Genomic DNA, 16,895 nt, shown 5'->3' on the forward strand with positions numbered 1-16,895 from the left:
CCAGACGCTGCCTGCCCGCCCAGCGGACGTGGGGACCCAGCTCAGGGCCACCCCTGTGTGGCCTGGCCTTTTCGCTTTAGAATTAAACTCTGTCCTTGGCCATGGACTCAGCTCTTCCTTCTCTGGGGACTCATGGGGGCCTGGGGGACAAACACACTGCCCCCCTTCCTGGGAGACCCCCACACTGAGCCAGGGCCCACCCCCGAGACCTCAGGCTTGGGAGGCCTGAGACTCGGTGCCCATCCGCTCTTTCCCTCCCTCTGCTGCACAAACCCATGAGGTGGGGGCTCCCCTGGCTGGGGAACGGCTTGGACCAGTTTGGAAGACGGTGGCGGCCGTTTTGGACTCCTGTTCCCGTCACTGCTGCGGGAGTGAAAGCTCTAGGAGGCCACGCACCCTGATCTGCGCGTTCGCCGGGTTTGCGTCTCGCACCTCGCAGGTTCGCGGCCCTGCGACGCGCTGAACACAGGCACCCGAGCGGGGCGGCTGGTCTCGGCCCCCACCTCTGCCCGCCTGTGCATGCAGCCGGCCTTTCCTGCTTCGCGCTCGCCGCGGGCCCAGTGCGGGAGCCGAGGAACAGCGGGGACCCCCGCGCAGGCTCCCCGGGGGCGCCGGGCTGGGCCGCCTCGTCGGTCGGAGCAGAGCCGGGAGGCTCCAGGGCCCGCTTCTGCACCAGTGCCCGGCACCCGCGCGGTCTGGGGGTGGCCCGGCCCCCTCACCCCTGGGACCCCCGAGGGCCCTGCTGCCCGGGCAGCCCCCTCCCCTGCAGACCCCAGCCCACGGGGGCCCCCCCTCCTCTGCCTACCCCTCGCCCCCGCGGCACCCTCTCCCTCGTGGTCCCCGCTCCCCCGCAGCCCTGCCTCTCCCCTGCAGCCCCTACAGCCTTTCCCCCGGCAGCACGCGCGCCCTCCCGCCGCGCCCTCTGAACACCTAGGGCCTCGGGTGGGCGCCCAGTGCGGTCTTCGCCGCCGCCCCGCCCCCGGCCGCCCCGCCCCCGGCCGCCCCGCCCCCGGCCGCCCCGCCCCCGGCCGCCCCGCCCCCGGCCGCCCCGCCCCCGGCCGCCCCGCCCCCGGCCGCCCCGCCCCCGGCCGCCCCGCCCCTCCCTCCGGGACACGTCTGCGCCGCGCGGGGGACCTAGAGCGGTGGAGCGCGCGTCAGGGGCAGCTTCGTGGTGAGGCTGGCGGAGGAGGTGGGCCTGCCGCGGCCTCCCTGCCGTGCGAGGGGCCTCCCGGGAGTCCCGGAGCTGCGGGGTGGGCGGGGGTGGGGGGCTCGTAGCGCTGACCCGGCGGGGAGGCCACGTGCGGGAAATGTCCGCCGGCTCCTGCTGGCAGCGGGGACACCCCGGCGCCCGCTTCCCCTCCCGCTGCTCGCAGGGCCGCTCCCCTTCACCTTTTCTTCATTTTGTTTCGTGGTTTTTTTTTTGTTTGTTTGTTTCTTTTGAGGCCTCGGGGATCCGCTGCACGTCGGACCTTGACCTGAGGCCTGGGAGGAGGCGGGCGAGGTCCACTGGCCGGGCTCTGACCGCATGACCGCCTTCCTGGGCGCCGGAGTCCGGGCCCCCACGCCAGGACTCTCCCTTCGTAAGCTGTGGGCGCCTCAGGTGCTTTGGGGGAGAAGGGGTCTGAGGTATGCGGTGGTAGCCCCAGAGGGTGCCCAGCTTGGGTGTCTCCTGGTACCCGGGGATGGGAGCTGGAGAGCCAGGCCCTCAGGATCCCTGCTCTGAGCACCTCCCCAGCTTCTGGCGGCTCCGTCCAGCCCAGGTGGCTTCAGAGCCACCACCTAGTCTCCATCAGGCGGGAGTGCTTTCCCTGCCCGCCGCAGGAGCCCAGGCTTGAGCAGGTGGGGTTCACTCTTCTCAAGAAGCCCAGAGTGGGAGAGGGCTGGTGCTGCAGGGGTATCTGCGTTGCAGTGTGGCTGCTGCAGCTCCGGCCATCGCGCGAGGGCAGGAGGAAAGTGGCTGCTGTTTTTTTGGTCAAAGTGAGAAACTGTGAGCTCCGCTGCACTCCAGCCCTTTGCGGGCCTCCTGGTGACGTGGGAAAGCAAGAGCCAAGGTATGAAGCTTGTCTTAGGCCCCGGCTGTCATTTGGGGTGGCACATTGCTGCTGGGACAGAATGGGGACTCTGCCCATGGGCGGCAGGAGGGGACGTCAGGTAGGCAGCCCCAGAGTCGACCTGGAGCCCCTTTCCCACACACGCTTGGGGAAGCGCAGCCCACACTGTGCAGACACGCGGCCTCCCTTGGGCCTGAGAACAGCCCCTGATCTGAGTGGCTACGGCAAAGCAGGTGCCCCGAGCTGAGACAACCTGAGAGGCAGGTCTTGTGGTTCGGAGACAAGCTCCCTTCCTTCCTCCCGCTGGCCTGGGATGGGGGAAGGGTGGACGCAGAAGCGCGTCGGGAGGGTACGAACTGCCATCTCGTGAGTTTCTGGGTTAGCCTCTTGCCATTCGTGGGCCTGCTGTGCCTTTAAGCCTCTCTCCGGGGTTCCGTGGAAGGGGGTCCCTAGCAGGGAGACCCCTGCATCTCCAGCTCCTGCACTCCTGGCAGGCCCAGGCCCACAGGCTCTGGCTTTTCCTGAGGGAGTGGGGAGGGGGGACCGGCTGGGACCGGCTGGGACCGGCTGGAGGACACAGGACACAGCTGCCGGTGCTCTGGACGCTCCAGGCCTCCCGGGAAGGGTCTGGCCCGTACCAGCCACAGCCCCGTGCCTGGTCTTCCCAGCCTCTGGAGACGCTCTGGGCCTTATCAGTCAGGAATGGGGAGGGAAGGCAGGCAGTTAGGAGGTCAAGGACCCATGGTTTCGGCCAGGGCGGCCTCAGCTATGCCAGAGCCCCCTCTCCTCCCCCTTGGGACTGGGCTGGGTGGGGACAGCCTCTAACATTCCTGTGGGAAGGGTTTGCGGCCTCCCGGGGTTGGAATTCTGCCTTGGCCTCCTCCCATGTGACCCTGAGCAAGTGGCCGGACCACTTGGCGTCCTGGTCCCCTGGGAAGCCAGGTGAGAAGATGGGGCGGGGGAGCCAGCCCACAACCCCCCCAACAGACCCTGGCCTTCACCGCAGCCCCACACAGAGCCCCAGCCCCTGCGCTCACCGGGATCAAGGCACGCCTGCCTTGGTCTCCCTGCCCGTGAGTGCCTCAGCCCGCCTCCTGCCCCTCCTTCCTCCTTCCGTAGCCCTACGGCATGCAGCCCCAGGAGAGCAGCGTCCAGTACAGCAGGTGGGATGACCGCAGCCGGGACGAGGTCCACGTGGCGGCCGGGTCCAGCGCAGAGGCGCCCTGGAGCTGGGAGCGGTGAGGGCCCACAGGCCGGCGGGAGGAGGCTCCTCGACCCTTCTGGTGGCTTCTGTGCTGCAGGGCGCCCCACCCCAGCCCCAGCGGTCCCGGCCAGCCTGGGCCCTGCACCTCCACGTGCGGCTTCCCTCGCTGGGGTCCCTCCTGTCTCCCGAGTCGGCAGAGTGCACAGGCCACCCTCCTTTGGGGTCCCCCTGCCCTAGGGCCCTTTCCCTTCCAGCCTAGCCCCCCAGTGTACTCGGGGACGGGCTCATGTGTGGGTGCTTCTCTCCCTAGGATCTCCCGGAAGCTGTGCTCGGGCAAGCTGGGCATCGCCATGAAGGTTCTGGGCGGAGTGGCCGTCTTCTGGGCCATCTTCATCCTCGGCTATCTCACCGGTTACTACGTGCACAAGTGCAAATGAGGCCGCCCAGCACGGACGCTCGGGGCTGGCTGCCCGTGCGTGGGGACGTGGGCTTGGACGGACCGACCCCTGTATACCAGCACCCTTTTGTGTACAAAGAACCCCATATATAGAGTCCTCGTGTATAGAAGACTACTTCTCTCTGGACAGACGCCTCCCCCCCGCCCCCCACCATGCTGTGGTCACTGGCCAGCACGTGGGCACACAGGTGCACATGCCTGGCGGCACGTGGCTGGCCGGGACACGCGTGGCTGGGAGAGGGGCCCGCTGGAGCTGGGGCTGCAGGACACACCCCCACAGCCCCTGCAGGGAGAGGTCCTCCCCGGGCGGGCCTGGGGCCCACGGTCCAGTCTTCCATGCTGTGAACGGGGGTGTCCCTCTTGAGGGAGCAGATCCAATGGGAAGGCACTTCCCTGCCAAGGCAGCCATTAAAAGTCTGTTGAATGAAGGATGGGTGACAGCCTCTTCCACCGGGACCCAGCGCCTGCCTGGCGTGAGGCCAGCTAGAGAGCACTGGGACAACAGTGGGAAGCTTGTGGGAAGGGCCTGTCCTCCCTCCCTCTCGGCTCTGGGTCTTGGAATGTGTCTCTGCCCGGCTGGACCTTCTTGTGGGTCATGAGCCCCTGGGGGCAGGCCTGAGGACTGGCCACCGGTAGGACCTGTTCCTGCCTCACCTGACTGGCCTCGGACAAGGCCTCTCGGCTCAGGGCTTCAGTCCAGTCCCCCTGCCTTGTTCCCAGTAGGTACCTTCTGGGCCCTCTGTTCACCCCCACCTACAGACTATAAGCTCACAGCTCAGGCCCCAAAAACCTTTGCCAGAAACACCTTAGCAGAGTGCTTCCCAGACAGCTGAGGGCAGGAGATGCCGGACAGTCACGGTCCTCTTGGGCCCCGAGACTGGAGGTCACAGGGCAGACCTGGGTGTTAGATGCCAAGCTGGCAGGGGCGGACAGAGACCCCTCAAGACTGGCCTGCCTGCTAGGGATGGCTGCACCATGCCGGTGGTCCCCGACTCTGCCCACGGGAGGGAGGGGTGCCTGGTGGGCCTGGCCTGGGTTGGGGTCTCCAAGCAGTGATGGGGGCCGGCTGTGGGGTAGGGAAGCTGGTTAAGGGGCAGAGGGGCTGGTCCAGTCAGCCCTAGTCTCTGGGCCTCGGCACCTGTCTCCAAGACTGTTTCCCAGCCCTGTTGGGCCACACTCGAGGACAGAGGGGTGCCAGCCGGATGTCCCCCAAGGACGGAGGGGGGACTCGGCTGGGCTGCACAGCCTCCATGGGCTCTAGGACATTGGCAGTTTCCCCAGAGGTGCAGGGGCTGGGTCTCCCCAGGACTGGGTGCGGCCTCTGCCAAGAGCCTGGCCAGGGCTCTGGACAAAAGAGGAGGGCCCCTGGCGGCTGCCTGCCCAGCACTTCTGAGGTCACTCTACCCCCCCCCACTTCCAAAACGCCCAGCAGGCCTCAGAGCGCCCCCCGCCTCAGCAGCCCCAGGCAGAGCGCAGTGAGTGTGTGGGACAGGTCAGACTGGAGGGGCTGGGGGCAGGGCCCAACAGCAAGGAGGGGGCACAGAGCAGGTGGGGGCAGCAAGCACATGTGGTCCACATGCGAGGGGCACTATGGGGAGCCAGTCCTGGGACGGTGCCCTTGGCCCCTCCAGCTCAGCCCAGCACTGCCCAGTGACCCCTGTGGGTCCTCCCTGGCTTGGGGGAGGCACCGCGTGGGCTAGTCGATGACAAAAGCCATCAAGACCCGGCCTTCGTGCTCCATGCACCCCGAGGCCCAGCGGTGTCAGGACAGAGCAGGTGCAGCGGGGCTCCCTGGCGCACACGCATGTCCCCTGCCGTGGGCCCCACCAGCAGCCGGGCTGATGTGCAGCGAGGCTGCAGGCAGAGGCCCTCAGGCCACAAGCCACCTTGTGAGTTGTCTCTGCCAGATGTGGGCCCCGGGGCCCTGGCCAGGGAGGGGGCAGCCCCCTGCTGAGTTGTCAGGAGATCTTTCCTCGCACATCTGACTCATGAATGAGACCTGCCGGGGACAGGTACCCCTGTGAGGGGCACTCTAGGCCTGGAGGATCCAGCAGCCTCCCTGGGCAGAGCCCGTGTGGTTGTTAAGTGTCTCTTGCTTTTTGCTGGCAAGATCTGGGTGGGGAAGGGGGGGGTTCAGGTCCTCTGTTTCCCCCCAGACACTACCCTGAAATACTGCCAAGGAAGGAATTGCTGGGGAGGGGCACAGATGTTTTTATTAAAGGACTTTTATTAGCGGGCTGGACCGGCAAAGAGGAAGGATGTCTGGTTTCTGGTCGTAAGCTCGGGGCATCCGCATACCTCACACCGGGCTGGGCTGCGTCCGAAAGGCACCAGGCTGGCAGTTCTGCCCGCGTCAGCGAGGTCACGGCTGACGGCATGTGGCCTGCCCAGCCGCAGACCCACGCCAGCCAGCCCACCCACAGCAGTCACTGCCCCGGGAGCCCAGGGCGCGTGAGAGGACAAGCCAGAGCCACCAGCGCAGATGTTGGTTAGGTCTGGGGTTAACAAAACAAGGAAAAGCCACCATCTGGCACCTTCAGCCCAGGGACCGAAGGGAGGGCCTGGAGATGTCCAGAGAGCCCGCTGGGTCCTCGAAAGCGGCCTGGCTGAGCTCTGGGAGAACCTCGTGCCTCTGGGAGCGCCCCTGCTTCCCTGTGTCCGGTTTTGATGGCTAAATGCACGGGTTCAGTGAGCCTCCCGCAAACACTCCCCAAGTCAGCAGAACACACGAACTGTCTCTTGCAGGTCACAGAAAGTGACACCGATGGGATCACGAAATACCAAAAGCCAGAGTCGGTGTCTTGTAACCCAGCCCGGCCAACAAGCAGGGAGGTCAGCGAAAGCCTCTACCCTGCGGCCGGCTGCGGCCTGGGGTTCCAGGAAGGGGCGTGCACGTGCACTTGCACACACAAATACACACACTCACGCCGTGGGTGTGGGGCCCAAGACATTCAAAACTGGAAAGAACCTAAAACACAAAACGCTGAAGAACCATTCACCGGCCATGCGTTATGGCTGCTGGCTTCCAACTTCGCCTTCTGCGCACACCCCCGTCTGTCCTCGAGCTGGTGGACGGCAGAATGGCCAGTCCACGGACACCGAGTCCACGACAGGGCGCCGCGTGTGAGCCCCGAGCCACGTGTTCTGACGTGGGCTGCGCCCTCCGGGCTGCACGGGGGGCCTGTGACGCTAACCCTGACACGTCCAACCACAAGAGCAAGAAAAAAAATGCTGCTGCCAATTCTAAGGTCACCTAAAAGATTTTTTTTTCATAAAAAGAGAACGATTTGGGGCCAACTAGTTAGGGATGGGGCGTCTCTCCACACCTTGAGGCTGTGCCCCTGCACGCTGAGGTTTCCAAAGCCGCCAGATCGCAGAAAAATCCCGGCGCGGCCCGCTGAAACACGCGGTTTAGGTTCCCGGGTTGGAGCTGAAGATCCAGGCCAATCCGTGTGTTTCCTCCCCTGAATGAAGGTAGTGGCCGAGTTCACATGATTTCAGAATGTTTTGAACAGTTAATTCTGATATTTGAGAATTTTGTAAAAAGCCTCAGTACAACAGTTTGGCGGCGGAAAGGCAAAACGATTCAAGTCCACGGCAACGGGGTCTCGCCGCGGCAGGACGGACGGGCTGGACGGCCGCAGGGGAGGGGTAGGTCTTACAAACCACCGGGAGAGAAACGAGGGACTTAACGTCCGCACATCGGGCAGAGCTGAGGACCCACGCGGCTGGCGGGCGCCAGGGCTCAGCGGATCACGGTCACGTGGGGCGCGGCGAGGCCCAGGTCCGTCTTGGAGGGGTACACCACCTTCAGGTGCCCGTCCTCGTCCAGCACCCGGACCTGCTCCACGACCAGCGGGGTGCTCCCGGCCTTTTCGGCACCTGAGCTCCCCCTGGGATCCGGGGGCTGCCCGGAGACCGTGTCGGCGTCAGGATCTGAAAGGGATCCGTCCTCTTTATTTTCTAGCGTGTACTTGTTGATTTCTGCCATTTTCTGCAAAGGAAAAATACCATTTCAGAGGCGACCGGGGGTGGGGGTTGTGAGGGGCGGCGGGAACACGGGGGGTCCGACCGCCCCTTGGGGCCAGAGTGCCGACGGGGCAGGAGGACGACTCACCAGCACGAGGGCGTCCATGACCTCCTTACAGGTCTGCAGACTCGTAGCACTTGTCACTTCCAAAAACAGAGCAGAAGTGGTTTTCTGAATCTTAAATCCAAAAACAGAGCAGAAGTGGTTTTCTGAATCTTAAATCCGAGGAGTTTCAGAGAAGAATCAAGTTACCAGAGACATCAGCAAATGCTCAGAGGAAAAACCTATGAAAACCAGCGCCACGCAAACCAGGCCCGTCCCCTTCCCAGAGGAGAGGCGGGGACGCACACGCGGTGACTCTCGGTGCAGCACCACGCGGGACAGGGACCCAGGCTCGGGGCCTGCACGGTCCGGGGGTGGACGGGACGTCACCGTGCCGCAGCCACCGACGCAGGGATCGCATGCGCGGCCTTACCTTCGTCTTCTCGCTGTTGGTTATCGGTGGGAAAGAGATCACGTCGCCATCCGCGTCCACAAGGCAGGGGTAACTGTCCTTCCCGTCCAGCAAGTGCAGGTATCTGTGGGGCAGGAATCGCAGAGAAGCGTAACTATGGGAGCACAGGACCGATGCCAGCTCTTGAGACGGATCTGTGGAAGGTCATGACGTCCGAGAGCCGGGGAGGGAGACGTGCTGAAGCCCGTGCTCACGTGGGTCTAGGGCAGCGGGCCACCCATACCCTGCCCCAGCCGCGGGGGCTGTGCGCAAGATGCAGTCGGCCGGACGGCTTTCCTGGCGTCATGGTGACCGCATTTGCCCTCCCCCATCCCCGTGCATGTGCTTTGGGCAGGACGACCCCGTCCCTCCAGGTGAGGGCCTGCGTGCTTAAGAAAGCCTCATCCCCCCAGAGCAGCGCCTGAGCCCCGGCTCCGCCAGAGCAGAGGCTGTCTGCCACGGCTGCTGACCCACGCGGAATCCCTACCAGCACAGCGAACAACATCCGCGAGGTTTCCCTTAACACCCATAAGGGCAAGTCGCAAGTTGGGGCAGCCTAGGGGCAAGGCCGGAGCTGCCCGTGGGGCGGGGGCCGGAGGGAGCGCGCTGACCTGTGCAGGCCCGAGAGGTTCTGCCTCTTCTTCTGCTTCCTGTGCTCCTCCGCCTCCAGCTGCAACTGCCGCACCAGGTCCTTGGCCTTGACTTCTTTGCGCCCCAAGGGCACGATCTGTGGGGTGGACACCTGCTGGTGAGCTCGGATGGAAACAGGCTCCCCTACAGCCACCGCCACCTCACCACTCCCGTCCTCCGCTCATGGCACATCCGCTTGGCGTCCCCTCGGCTCCCCTTTCCATTCTCCTGTGACGGCGGGGTGAGCACGTGGGGCCCACGGAGGCCACTCAGGGACCTGACGGCCACACATGCCAGTCCTCTCCAAGCTGGGCTGAACCTTCAACATGCCACACGCGACGGCATCTCCCAGGCCTGTGGCCCCGGAAGGCCAAGAGGGGAGGGGTAGGGGCTGGCACCGGTCAACCAGGCCTGCTGCTGGGCACCAGGGCTACGGCGGCTCCCGGGAACCCTGGACGCCACAGGGAGTTAGACCCGTGGAGGGACTTGGACAACCCAAGCTCACGCCTGTCCACTCCAAACGAGGGGTACTGCAATCCGTCCACAAACCACAGTGTTTGGTGGAAGCTGAGGAAATCCAGGAAACCACTTTCTCATCACTCCCTCCTCCGACAGGCGGACTTTCAAGGAAACTATAAACACGGCCCGTGTGTGACCCGGGAGCCCTCGCCAGCGCCCGACCTGCCCCAGAGCACAAGCGCGGCTGCGTCCCAGGAAACCGCACAGAAACAGTGCGAACCGAGGGAGCAGGGGACGTCACCTTGAGGTCCTGCGGTGGGCGGGCGGTATAGAGCAGGGGCCCGCGCACAGCCTGGAGGTCGTGGGTCGCGATGGTGGCCGCTGTCCTCTTCTCACAGACGTCCTCGTGGAGCTTCGTCTGCAACGCCAGACCCGCGGAGCTCAGCACCTGCCCACCGCCCCCGCCCCCAGCCTCCCTGGCCCAAATGCATCCTGCGGGTCCGGCACTGGGAAACTGTCTTACTGTTCAGGGCAGAAGCCCTTCTTTCTGTAAGGGAGGATCTGAGACCGAGAGAAGCCTCCCTGAACCGAAATGTGAGCCTGAACAAACGACAACAGGCTTCCAAAGTTCTTCTTGGAAACACCGAGGTTTGAGCTCTGAACTCCTGGCCGGGAGCACAGGAGACTCGGACGCGGGGGGAGCGGCGTCACCCCCGCGGGCCACGTGCCGCTCTGCAAACATCAAAGATGGGGCTCCTACTTTAAAAGCTGGGCAAACTGCACAGGAAAACAAATCAGGATGTTCGTCTAGTGTGGGAACAGCTGGGAAGACATGACCGTTTTTATACCACCTTGTAGGGGACTGTGCAACCCATTACAGACATGAGAAAATCCCCCAAGCCATCAGAAGCTCGGGAAATGCCGATCTCAGAAACAAGGCAGGACCGGAGAGGCGTCTGCGGAGGAGCAGGCGGCACCCATCCCTGCGACCGAGGCCCAGGGCCGGCCCGCTCCGGCACACGCACTGTGACACCGCACCGGCCCCAGGGCCGCCTGCGCCAGCCCCTCGTGGGCCGTGGGCACCCACCTGGGAGGTGAGGAACCGTCTGAGTGCGTTCCCAGGCTTCAGGTCCATGCCTCTCACGACGGCCCCCACGATGAACGGCCGGACGTCCTTGACCGTGGGGCTGACCTGCACGGTCAGCGGGGCCGGGTTCTCAGACACGTGCAGGACGCGGAGCAGCAGCCTGCCGGCGTGGTCCACCTCCTCCTCCTCCCCCTCGCCACTCTCCCTCCTCCGCCTCTCGCGCCGCCTCCTGCGGGCCTCTTCCTTCTCGGGGCCCTCGGCCTTGCCCTTGCCCCGCCCGCCACCGCGGCCCCCGCCGCGCAGGTACTCCAGGATGGACTTGGTCTGGCAGCCGTGGACCATCTTCTCCAGCCGCCGGTCCGACAGCTTGTTTCCCCGGAAGTTGACCTCCTTGAGCTTGGGGCAGTCGGCCAGCTCCGCCGGGACCTCACTGAGCTGGTTGTTGGACAGGTCCAGCGTCTGGGAGGGAGACGGAGGGTGCGTGGTCACAGCTCGCCCCCCGGAGCACTGCCCCACCCCACGTGGCCTGTCCCCAGCTCCACGCCCAGACTGACACCTGCTACCGTGCCCACGCGGCCGCAGGGACGGCTGCCAACAGACCCCACGAAACACTTCCTGCTCCCTGCAAGGTTCCTTGCGGCGACGACTACCCCGACGGACGAAGGGAGCAGAGGAAGGAGCTCGGGACAAGGGCATGTGGTGACAGATAAGCACCGGAGATGAGAAACAGGTTCCCCACAAAATGGGGCTCACGCTCTTTAAGCGAGTTGGAAAGAAAGAACGCGGCGCGAGTAACAAGCGGGACGCTCCGCACCGACGCACAGGGCCCCCAGCAGGGCCCCCAGCAGGGCCCCCGGCAGGACGACACGCTGCGCCAACGCCACGCCCGCTGCCCGGCTCCGACTGGCCTGCGCTCCCTGCCCCCAACCCTGACCCGGAGAGGGTGCGGCGCCACTGCTGTCTGCGTATGAAGAGGCGCGTGACGCCCCCCGGCCCACGCAGAACCTTCCGGCACTGCGAGCGACCGGGCTCTGACAAAAACGCACGGCCGGCATCAGACTCGCCGAGAGGCCGGAAACCCCCGACAGCCACCTCGCAGGGCCGTCTCGCCAGGGCCCGGTGGGCAGGAGGGACACTAACGGAGCGGTCTTCCAGCGCAGGGGCCGGCGTAGGGCCGTTTCCCCTTCTGCAGCTGTGGGGAGGCGGACCGGCGAGCCCAGCCACCGTCCGCCTCTTCCCAGCACGCCCGAGCCAGCGGCCCGGGGCACCGCACTAGGACGGCCGTTCTCGTCCTCCTCCTGGGCCAGCGGGGCGCCCTGGACTGGCCCTGCTCGGCGCAGCGGAGACCAGGCGGGGGCAGCCGTGGGAGAAGCCCGTTAGCCGGTCAGCTGCGAGGAGCACAGGGGAAGGTGGCAAGCGGCCGGGGGAGGGCTCTGGAGCAGAGAGGCCCGTGTGCCCAGTGCTGGGGGCGCCTCCCCCTGGCCTTCCCTCCCGCCCCCCCACAACACACGCACCGCTCGCTGGGCGAGGTCGGCTGCAGCCCGGGGCCTGACCAGGACTAAAAGGCCCAGCCAAACTGGTGACAGACTCGGTCACGAACTGAGAAGGGAACAGGGGCTCTGGCGATCCAGAAGAGGCCGCTTGCTCGGCTGGCGGAGGGGACAAGTCTGACCCCCACCGTGGATGAGGCTATCCTGTGGCTGCTGGGACGGGGGGGAGTCCGCGCAGTGTCACGCCGGGCCAGGGCCCGATGTCGCTGAGGAGCCTCTCCCTGAGCTCCGCAGAGAGTGGGCAGCTCCAGCAGGCTTCCGTCTCGCACTCAGGACCGGGGCGAAGAGAGGAAGCCAGACCTGGCCGTTGGTCACCCTGGGGGGGGACCAAGAGGCCCCAAGGGGCTGTGGGCAACACGATTTCCCACACCTGTGGCCATTTTGTGCCTCGCCAGGCCTTTCTCCTCACCCAGTCGGGACTGGGGAGGGTGGGGAGATGGACGGCATGAGAGCCCTTCCAGGGCCCCACCCGGGCCTGTGAGCCACCGCGAGGGCTGCCGTCCTGAGGTCAGGTCTGGCGAGGCCTGTCCCAGCTCCACCGCACACACCGGCTCTGGGGTCCGCCACACTGTCTGATGGGCTTTGGTCAGCCCGAGGGCTCCATCGGGGTCACCGTCGCAGCTGCACGGAACAGGCCAGCCAGGTGGATGCCATGTGCCGGCCGCAGAGGAGCAGCGAGGAAGGGAGACTGGGGGGGCTGGGCCTCACCGGCCGCCGCCCCCACCCCAGCGGCCAACAGTGCGAGGGTCCCGGGTTGGGGGGCTTCTCTCAGGGGCGACGAGCACATCGTGTACATCTCAGAGCAGTAAGCTGGGGCAGCGGTCAGAGCCCAGAGGGCCCCTCAGGCCCCGAGCTGGGCCCCGTGGGAATGCGGACAGGGAGGGGGAGGCGGCAGATCGGGGTTCTGGAAGCTGGGAGCCCTGTGGCGATGTGGGCACCGGCAGGTAAGAGCAGCGGACTCAGCGCGGGTTCACGCTTGGAAAAGAACACGAAGGGAGCAAGGGAGCGGCAGGAGGAGCCCTGGGGGGTCGGGGAGTGTCGTGCGGAGTTCGCCGCCTGCAGGAGGGCAGGTCTCTGGCCCGGAAGCCCGGCTCACCCCGCGCGCCAACCCCCACCGCTGACACACGGAGCGGAACTAACTGCACAGGACGCGTGCCCCGAAACCTGCCTGCTGCCCGGGGCCGACTCATAAACCCCCCATCTACCCCCTTCCTGCAGGTCACACAGATGTCTGAGCTGGCCGTGGCCACTGAGTGCCTCTGGGACCACCACCGCTGCGGGCCGTGTGCTGGGGAGGGGTCCTCAATCCTCGCTGTGTGACCCTGAGACTAACACGCCACCTCGGCCACCTGGAGGGGAGCTAGCCACCGTCCTTGTTCCAGCTTCGTTCCAGCGGGCATGCCTGGCAGGGGCACCCAGACCCCACCCAGGCACCGAGCAGCCCATCACCGCTGCGGCCACGGGGGAAGACAGGGCATGGAGGAAGGACTCCTAAACTGCAGGGTCTGGGCGCCGGACAGAGTCTCACAATCCAAGTGGAACTTCTCTGTGAAGCCTGACCCCAGGGGACTCCCACCTGTGAGTGACCTGGGTGGCCCCAATGGGTGTGGGCACCAGTGGGTGCGGGAGGAGGGGAGGGAACCCTGGCTGGGCAGAGTACAGCCCGCTACCCGTGATGCAGGGAGGAGTGATGTGAGGGCCGCCATCCTTGGCCAGCTGAGCCCCATGGGTGACAGAAGCCTAGTGCAGGGACAGATGCCCCGGGAGAGAAACCCCTCCCCATGTTCTGGAGCCTCTCGTGGGGCGCCCTGCTGAATGGCCAGACACCAGGACGTCGACGGAACCCGGCTCAGTCAGGTGGCTGTCCAGCCGGTGAGGCCCGGCACGGTGAGTGAACTCCGTCTTCTCTTGGGCTCCCTTGTCCCTGCCGCGCGGAGTGGGGAGGAGGGTCAGGCCTTCCCCAAACCTGGGTCTGGGGCAGCTCCCCGGGGGCGGTAGGGGGCGGGCACCAAGGCACTCGTCTCCCCACTCGGGAAGTGAGGGGAGGGACAAGCAGAGGCACGTGTGCGGCTGCTCCGGTGGCCCCGAGGGACCCGTGCGAGGTCTCCCCAGGGACGTGGATGGGGCTTGGCTCATTTCCCCTGCCAGGGGCAGCAGGGACGCCTGGCCGCCGGCTCCAAGCCTGCGCCTCAGGGAGCGCTCTTGCGGTCGTACTCTCAGGAGCCCTGAGCCACCACGTGAGACGTGGACTAGCCTGCTGGGCCGGAAGCGGCACCAGGACATCGTGGACAGCGCGCAGTCTTTGGAGCGTCGCAGCGGAGCCCCGACCTGACTCCCCGCCCGCGGACCAGCGGCACTCGTGAGCGAGCCAGCCCGGGCGGAGACCCGCTGCGCAGGGGACAACTGTTGCGGTTCTGGCCCAGTCCCGTAGTCCTCCCTGTTCACGGCACCGTGGCTGTCTCCGCAAGTCCCTCACAGGCAAGGACGCAGCGCAGGAGCCGGCGGCACGGCCCCCAGATGCTGGGGGAGCCCACACTCCTGCCTCTGAGTCAGTTCTCCGCACCCCAGCCTTCCCACAGCGTGAGCAGGGACAGGACGTCTGACCGCACGGCCCCAGCGTGCGCGGCAACGCGGCTTCCCACCGTGCTTGGGGCACTGCTCCCGGGGGCGTCCGTGCGAAAAGGCCCCGGGAGGACATGGAAACCCAAAGGCGATCTCAACCAGCTGTGGCACCGCACCCTCCGCGACACAGACAGGCTCTTCAGGTGGTAGAGATCGACGGAAGCCTGGCAATAGCGAGTGGGGGTTCGGCAGGGAAGACACCCCCGAACGATGGTGTCGGGACACGCGAAGGCCACGGATGTCCCTGGTGGGCACACGTCGTAGAGAACATTGAAAACAAACCTAACCGCCGGGAAGACATTCCGGATCTGGAGAGAAACAGAGCAACCGATCTTGTGCTCAGGAGAGCCGTCCTCGGCTGCGTGTCTGGTACACGGACCTCCTGGGTAGCCGAGATCGGACAGATGGGAGGTCGCACGTGGTCTGTCACACGTGGTCTGTCACATGTCAGCCCCAAAGCGAAGCCTCCAGCCCTGGACAACCACCGCGCCCGGCGTCACGCCCCAGCCTCGTCCGCAGACGCCAGCAAGCACGAGGCCCTCCTGTCCCCCTGCACACGCGTACACACCCACACACGCGCACACAAGCGCTCAGATCTGCGCAGACAGACGGACCTGCGAGGTCAGCGTACGATACCCTGAGAGTAACCTCTGTGACACAAGCCCGGACTTTATCGCTTCACGACGTCTGCGTTAAAAGAATGAAAACTCGGAGGAAGAACCACTACAAATCTGCCTCTTTAAGGCTGAAAGGGGGAGGGGGGGGAGGCAGGGCTGGGGGGGGAGGCAGGCTTGGGAGGGGGGGCTCTGAGCTGGAGGGGGGTGTGGCCGCGCAGTGTCCAGCTCCCCCAGGCCTCCCAGGCTTCACGGGCACCGTCTGCCCTGCATCATGCTGGGGCCTGGGGAGGGGGAGGTAAGCAGCCCCTGGACAGTGGGGTCTAGAGGAAAACCCGAAGCACTTGTGGACTGCCGGCAGCCCCGCCCGCCTCTGAAGGACTAATAACCTCCTCCCCCGGGACGGAAACACGATCGGCGAAATCACAGTGAGCGGCACTGCGCGGACACCCGCGGCCTCACGCGGAGCCGTGCCTGGGGCCGACCCCCGCCACGATCACAAATGTCTGGAGCCAGAGACACGGACAGGTGGGGCTCCGCTGCTGACCTGCTCCCGACCGCGGCCCGCGCCTGCCCACTCCCGCCCAGCAGCGGGTGGCAGGCGCCTGGAGGCTGCAGGCCCCGGCCCGGAGGCGGGACACGCCGGCCCGGCTGGCAGGCTGCAGGCCCCGGCCCCGACGGCTCCCTCCCCGCCCCGCCGCGCCGCGCCGCGCCTCCAGGGCCCCGCCCGCGCCCAGCGCCCGCTGACCTTGAGCGAGGCCAGGTGCGCGATGTCGGGGCTGAGCTCCCGCAGGCGGTTGTCGGCGGCCGCCAGTTCGCTGAGCAGCGGCAGCGCGCCGGGGCGGAAGAGCTCGGCGGGGAAGGCGTCCAGCCGGTTGCCCGTGAGGTTGAGGGTCTGCAGGCGCGGGGCGCAGCGCGCCAGGTCGGCGGGCAGCTCGCGCAGCCGGTTGCCGCTGAGGTTGAGGCTCTGCAGCTGCGGGAGCCCCGGCGGCTCGGCGGGGCCCAGGCCCTGGCCGGGCGGCAGCGCCTCCAGGGCGTTGCCCGAGAGGTCGAGCACGCGCAGCGCGGGCAGCGGGCCGAGCTCGGGGCTCAGGCCGGGCCCCAGCGCGTTGCGCCGCAGCACGAGGCTGTGCAGCTGCGGGAGGCCCTGCGCCAGGCCCGGGCCCGGCTCGCGCAGGCTCCCGCAGCCGCTCACCTCCAGGTAGTGCAGCAGCGGCAGCGTGAAGAGCCGCGGCGGCAGCCGCCCGCCCGCCGCGCGCACCCGCTGCTCCAGCCCCGGCCCCGTCAGCAGCAGCTCGCGCCGCCGCTCGCGCTCCGCCAGCTCCAGCTCGGGCCAGGCCTCGGGCGCCGGGGCCGCCGCCGCCGCCATCGCGCCGCCGCTTCCGCCGCCCCTCCCGGGGCACTTCCGGGGCACGGCGCGTCACTTCCGCCCAGGACCGGAAGGGGCGGCCCCGCGGCGGCAGCGTTGGGGAGCTGAGAGCCCCAGGCACCTCCGGGAGAAGGCGGCGGGGAGGTTCCCGGTGGAGGGGAAGGGTCTACGCCGGCGTTTGGGGCTGCCCGGGGTTGTGGGGGACGGGCTGGGACCCGCAGCCCGACGGGGTCACCCCTCCCCCACCCCGGTCCGACCCCGAGCAGTGACGGACCCCCTAACCCGGGTCAGACCCTGAGTAGTGATGGACCCCCCCCCAGGTCCGACCC

The 16,895-nt window shown here is 66.9% G+C and overlaps 2 protein-coding genes across 6 annotated transcripts; one reads left to right on the forward strand and one right to left on the reverse strand.

Moving 5' to 3' along the window:
- The first annotated feature begins 1,109 nt into the window (after positions 1-1,109).
- SMIM1 (small integral membrane protein 1 (Vel blood group)) lies at positions 1,110-4,140 on the forward strand. 5 transcript variants are annotated; one of them, XM_044236273.1, is made up of 5 exons: positions 1,110-1,171; positions 1,443-1,600; positions 1,979-2,051; positions 3,171-3,289; positions 3,566-4,140. In XM_044236273.1, exons 4-5 carry the CDS (start codon positions 3,180-3,182, stop codon positions 3,690-3,692), a joined length of 237 nt encoding a protein of 78 aa, XP_044092208.1. In that variant the 5' UTR covers positions 1,110-1,171; positions 1,443-1,600; positions 1,979-2,051; positions 3,171-3,179; the 3' UTR covers positions 3,693-4,140. The 5 variants fall into 5 exon arrangements, with proteins under 5 accessions (XP_044092208.1, XP_044092205.1, XP_044092206.1 ...); XM_044236270.1 differs by having other exon boundaries at positions 1,443-1,580; positions 1,910-2,051; XM_044236271.1 differs by having other exon boundaries at positions 1,443-1,580.
- Positions 4,141-5,921: 1,781 nt separating this feature from the next.
- LRRC47 (leucine rich repeat containing 47) lies at positions 5,922-16,566 on the reverse strand. The gene is made up of 7 exons (XM_044236992.1): positions 15,946-16,566; positions 10,412-10,870; positions 9,626-9,742; positions 8,847-8,962; positions 8,218-8,320; positions 7,830-7,919; positions 5,922-7,706 (listed from the first exon to the last, which is right to left on the reverse strand). Exons 1-7 carry the CDS (start codon positions 16,564-16,566, stop codon positions 7,458-7,460), a joined length of 1,755 nt encoding a protein of 584 aa, XP_044092927.1. The 3' UTR covers positions 5,922-7,457.
- Positions 16,567-16,895: the final 329 nt, after the last annotated feature.

The sequence above is a fragment of the Neovison vison genome, chromosome 2, assembly GCF_020171115.1.
Source record: "Neovison vison isolate M4711 chromosome 2, ASM_NN_V1, whole genome shotgun sequence".
NCBI classification, from domain to species: Eukaryota; Metazoa; Chordata; class Mammalia; order Carnivora; family Mustelidae; genus Neogale; species Neogale vison.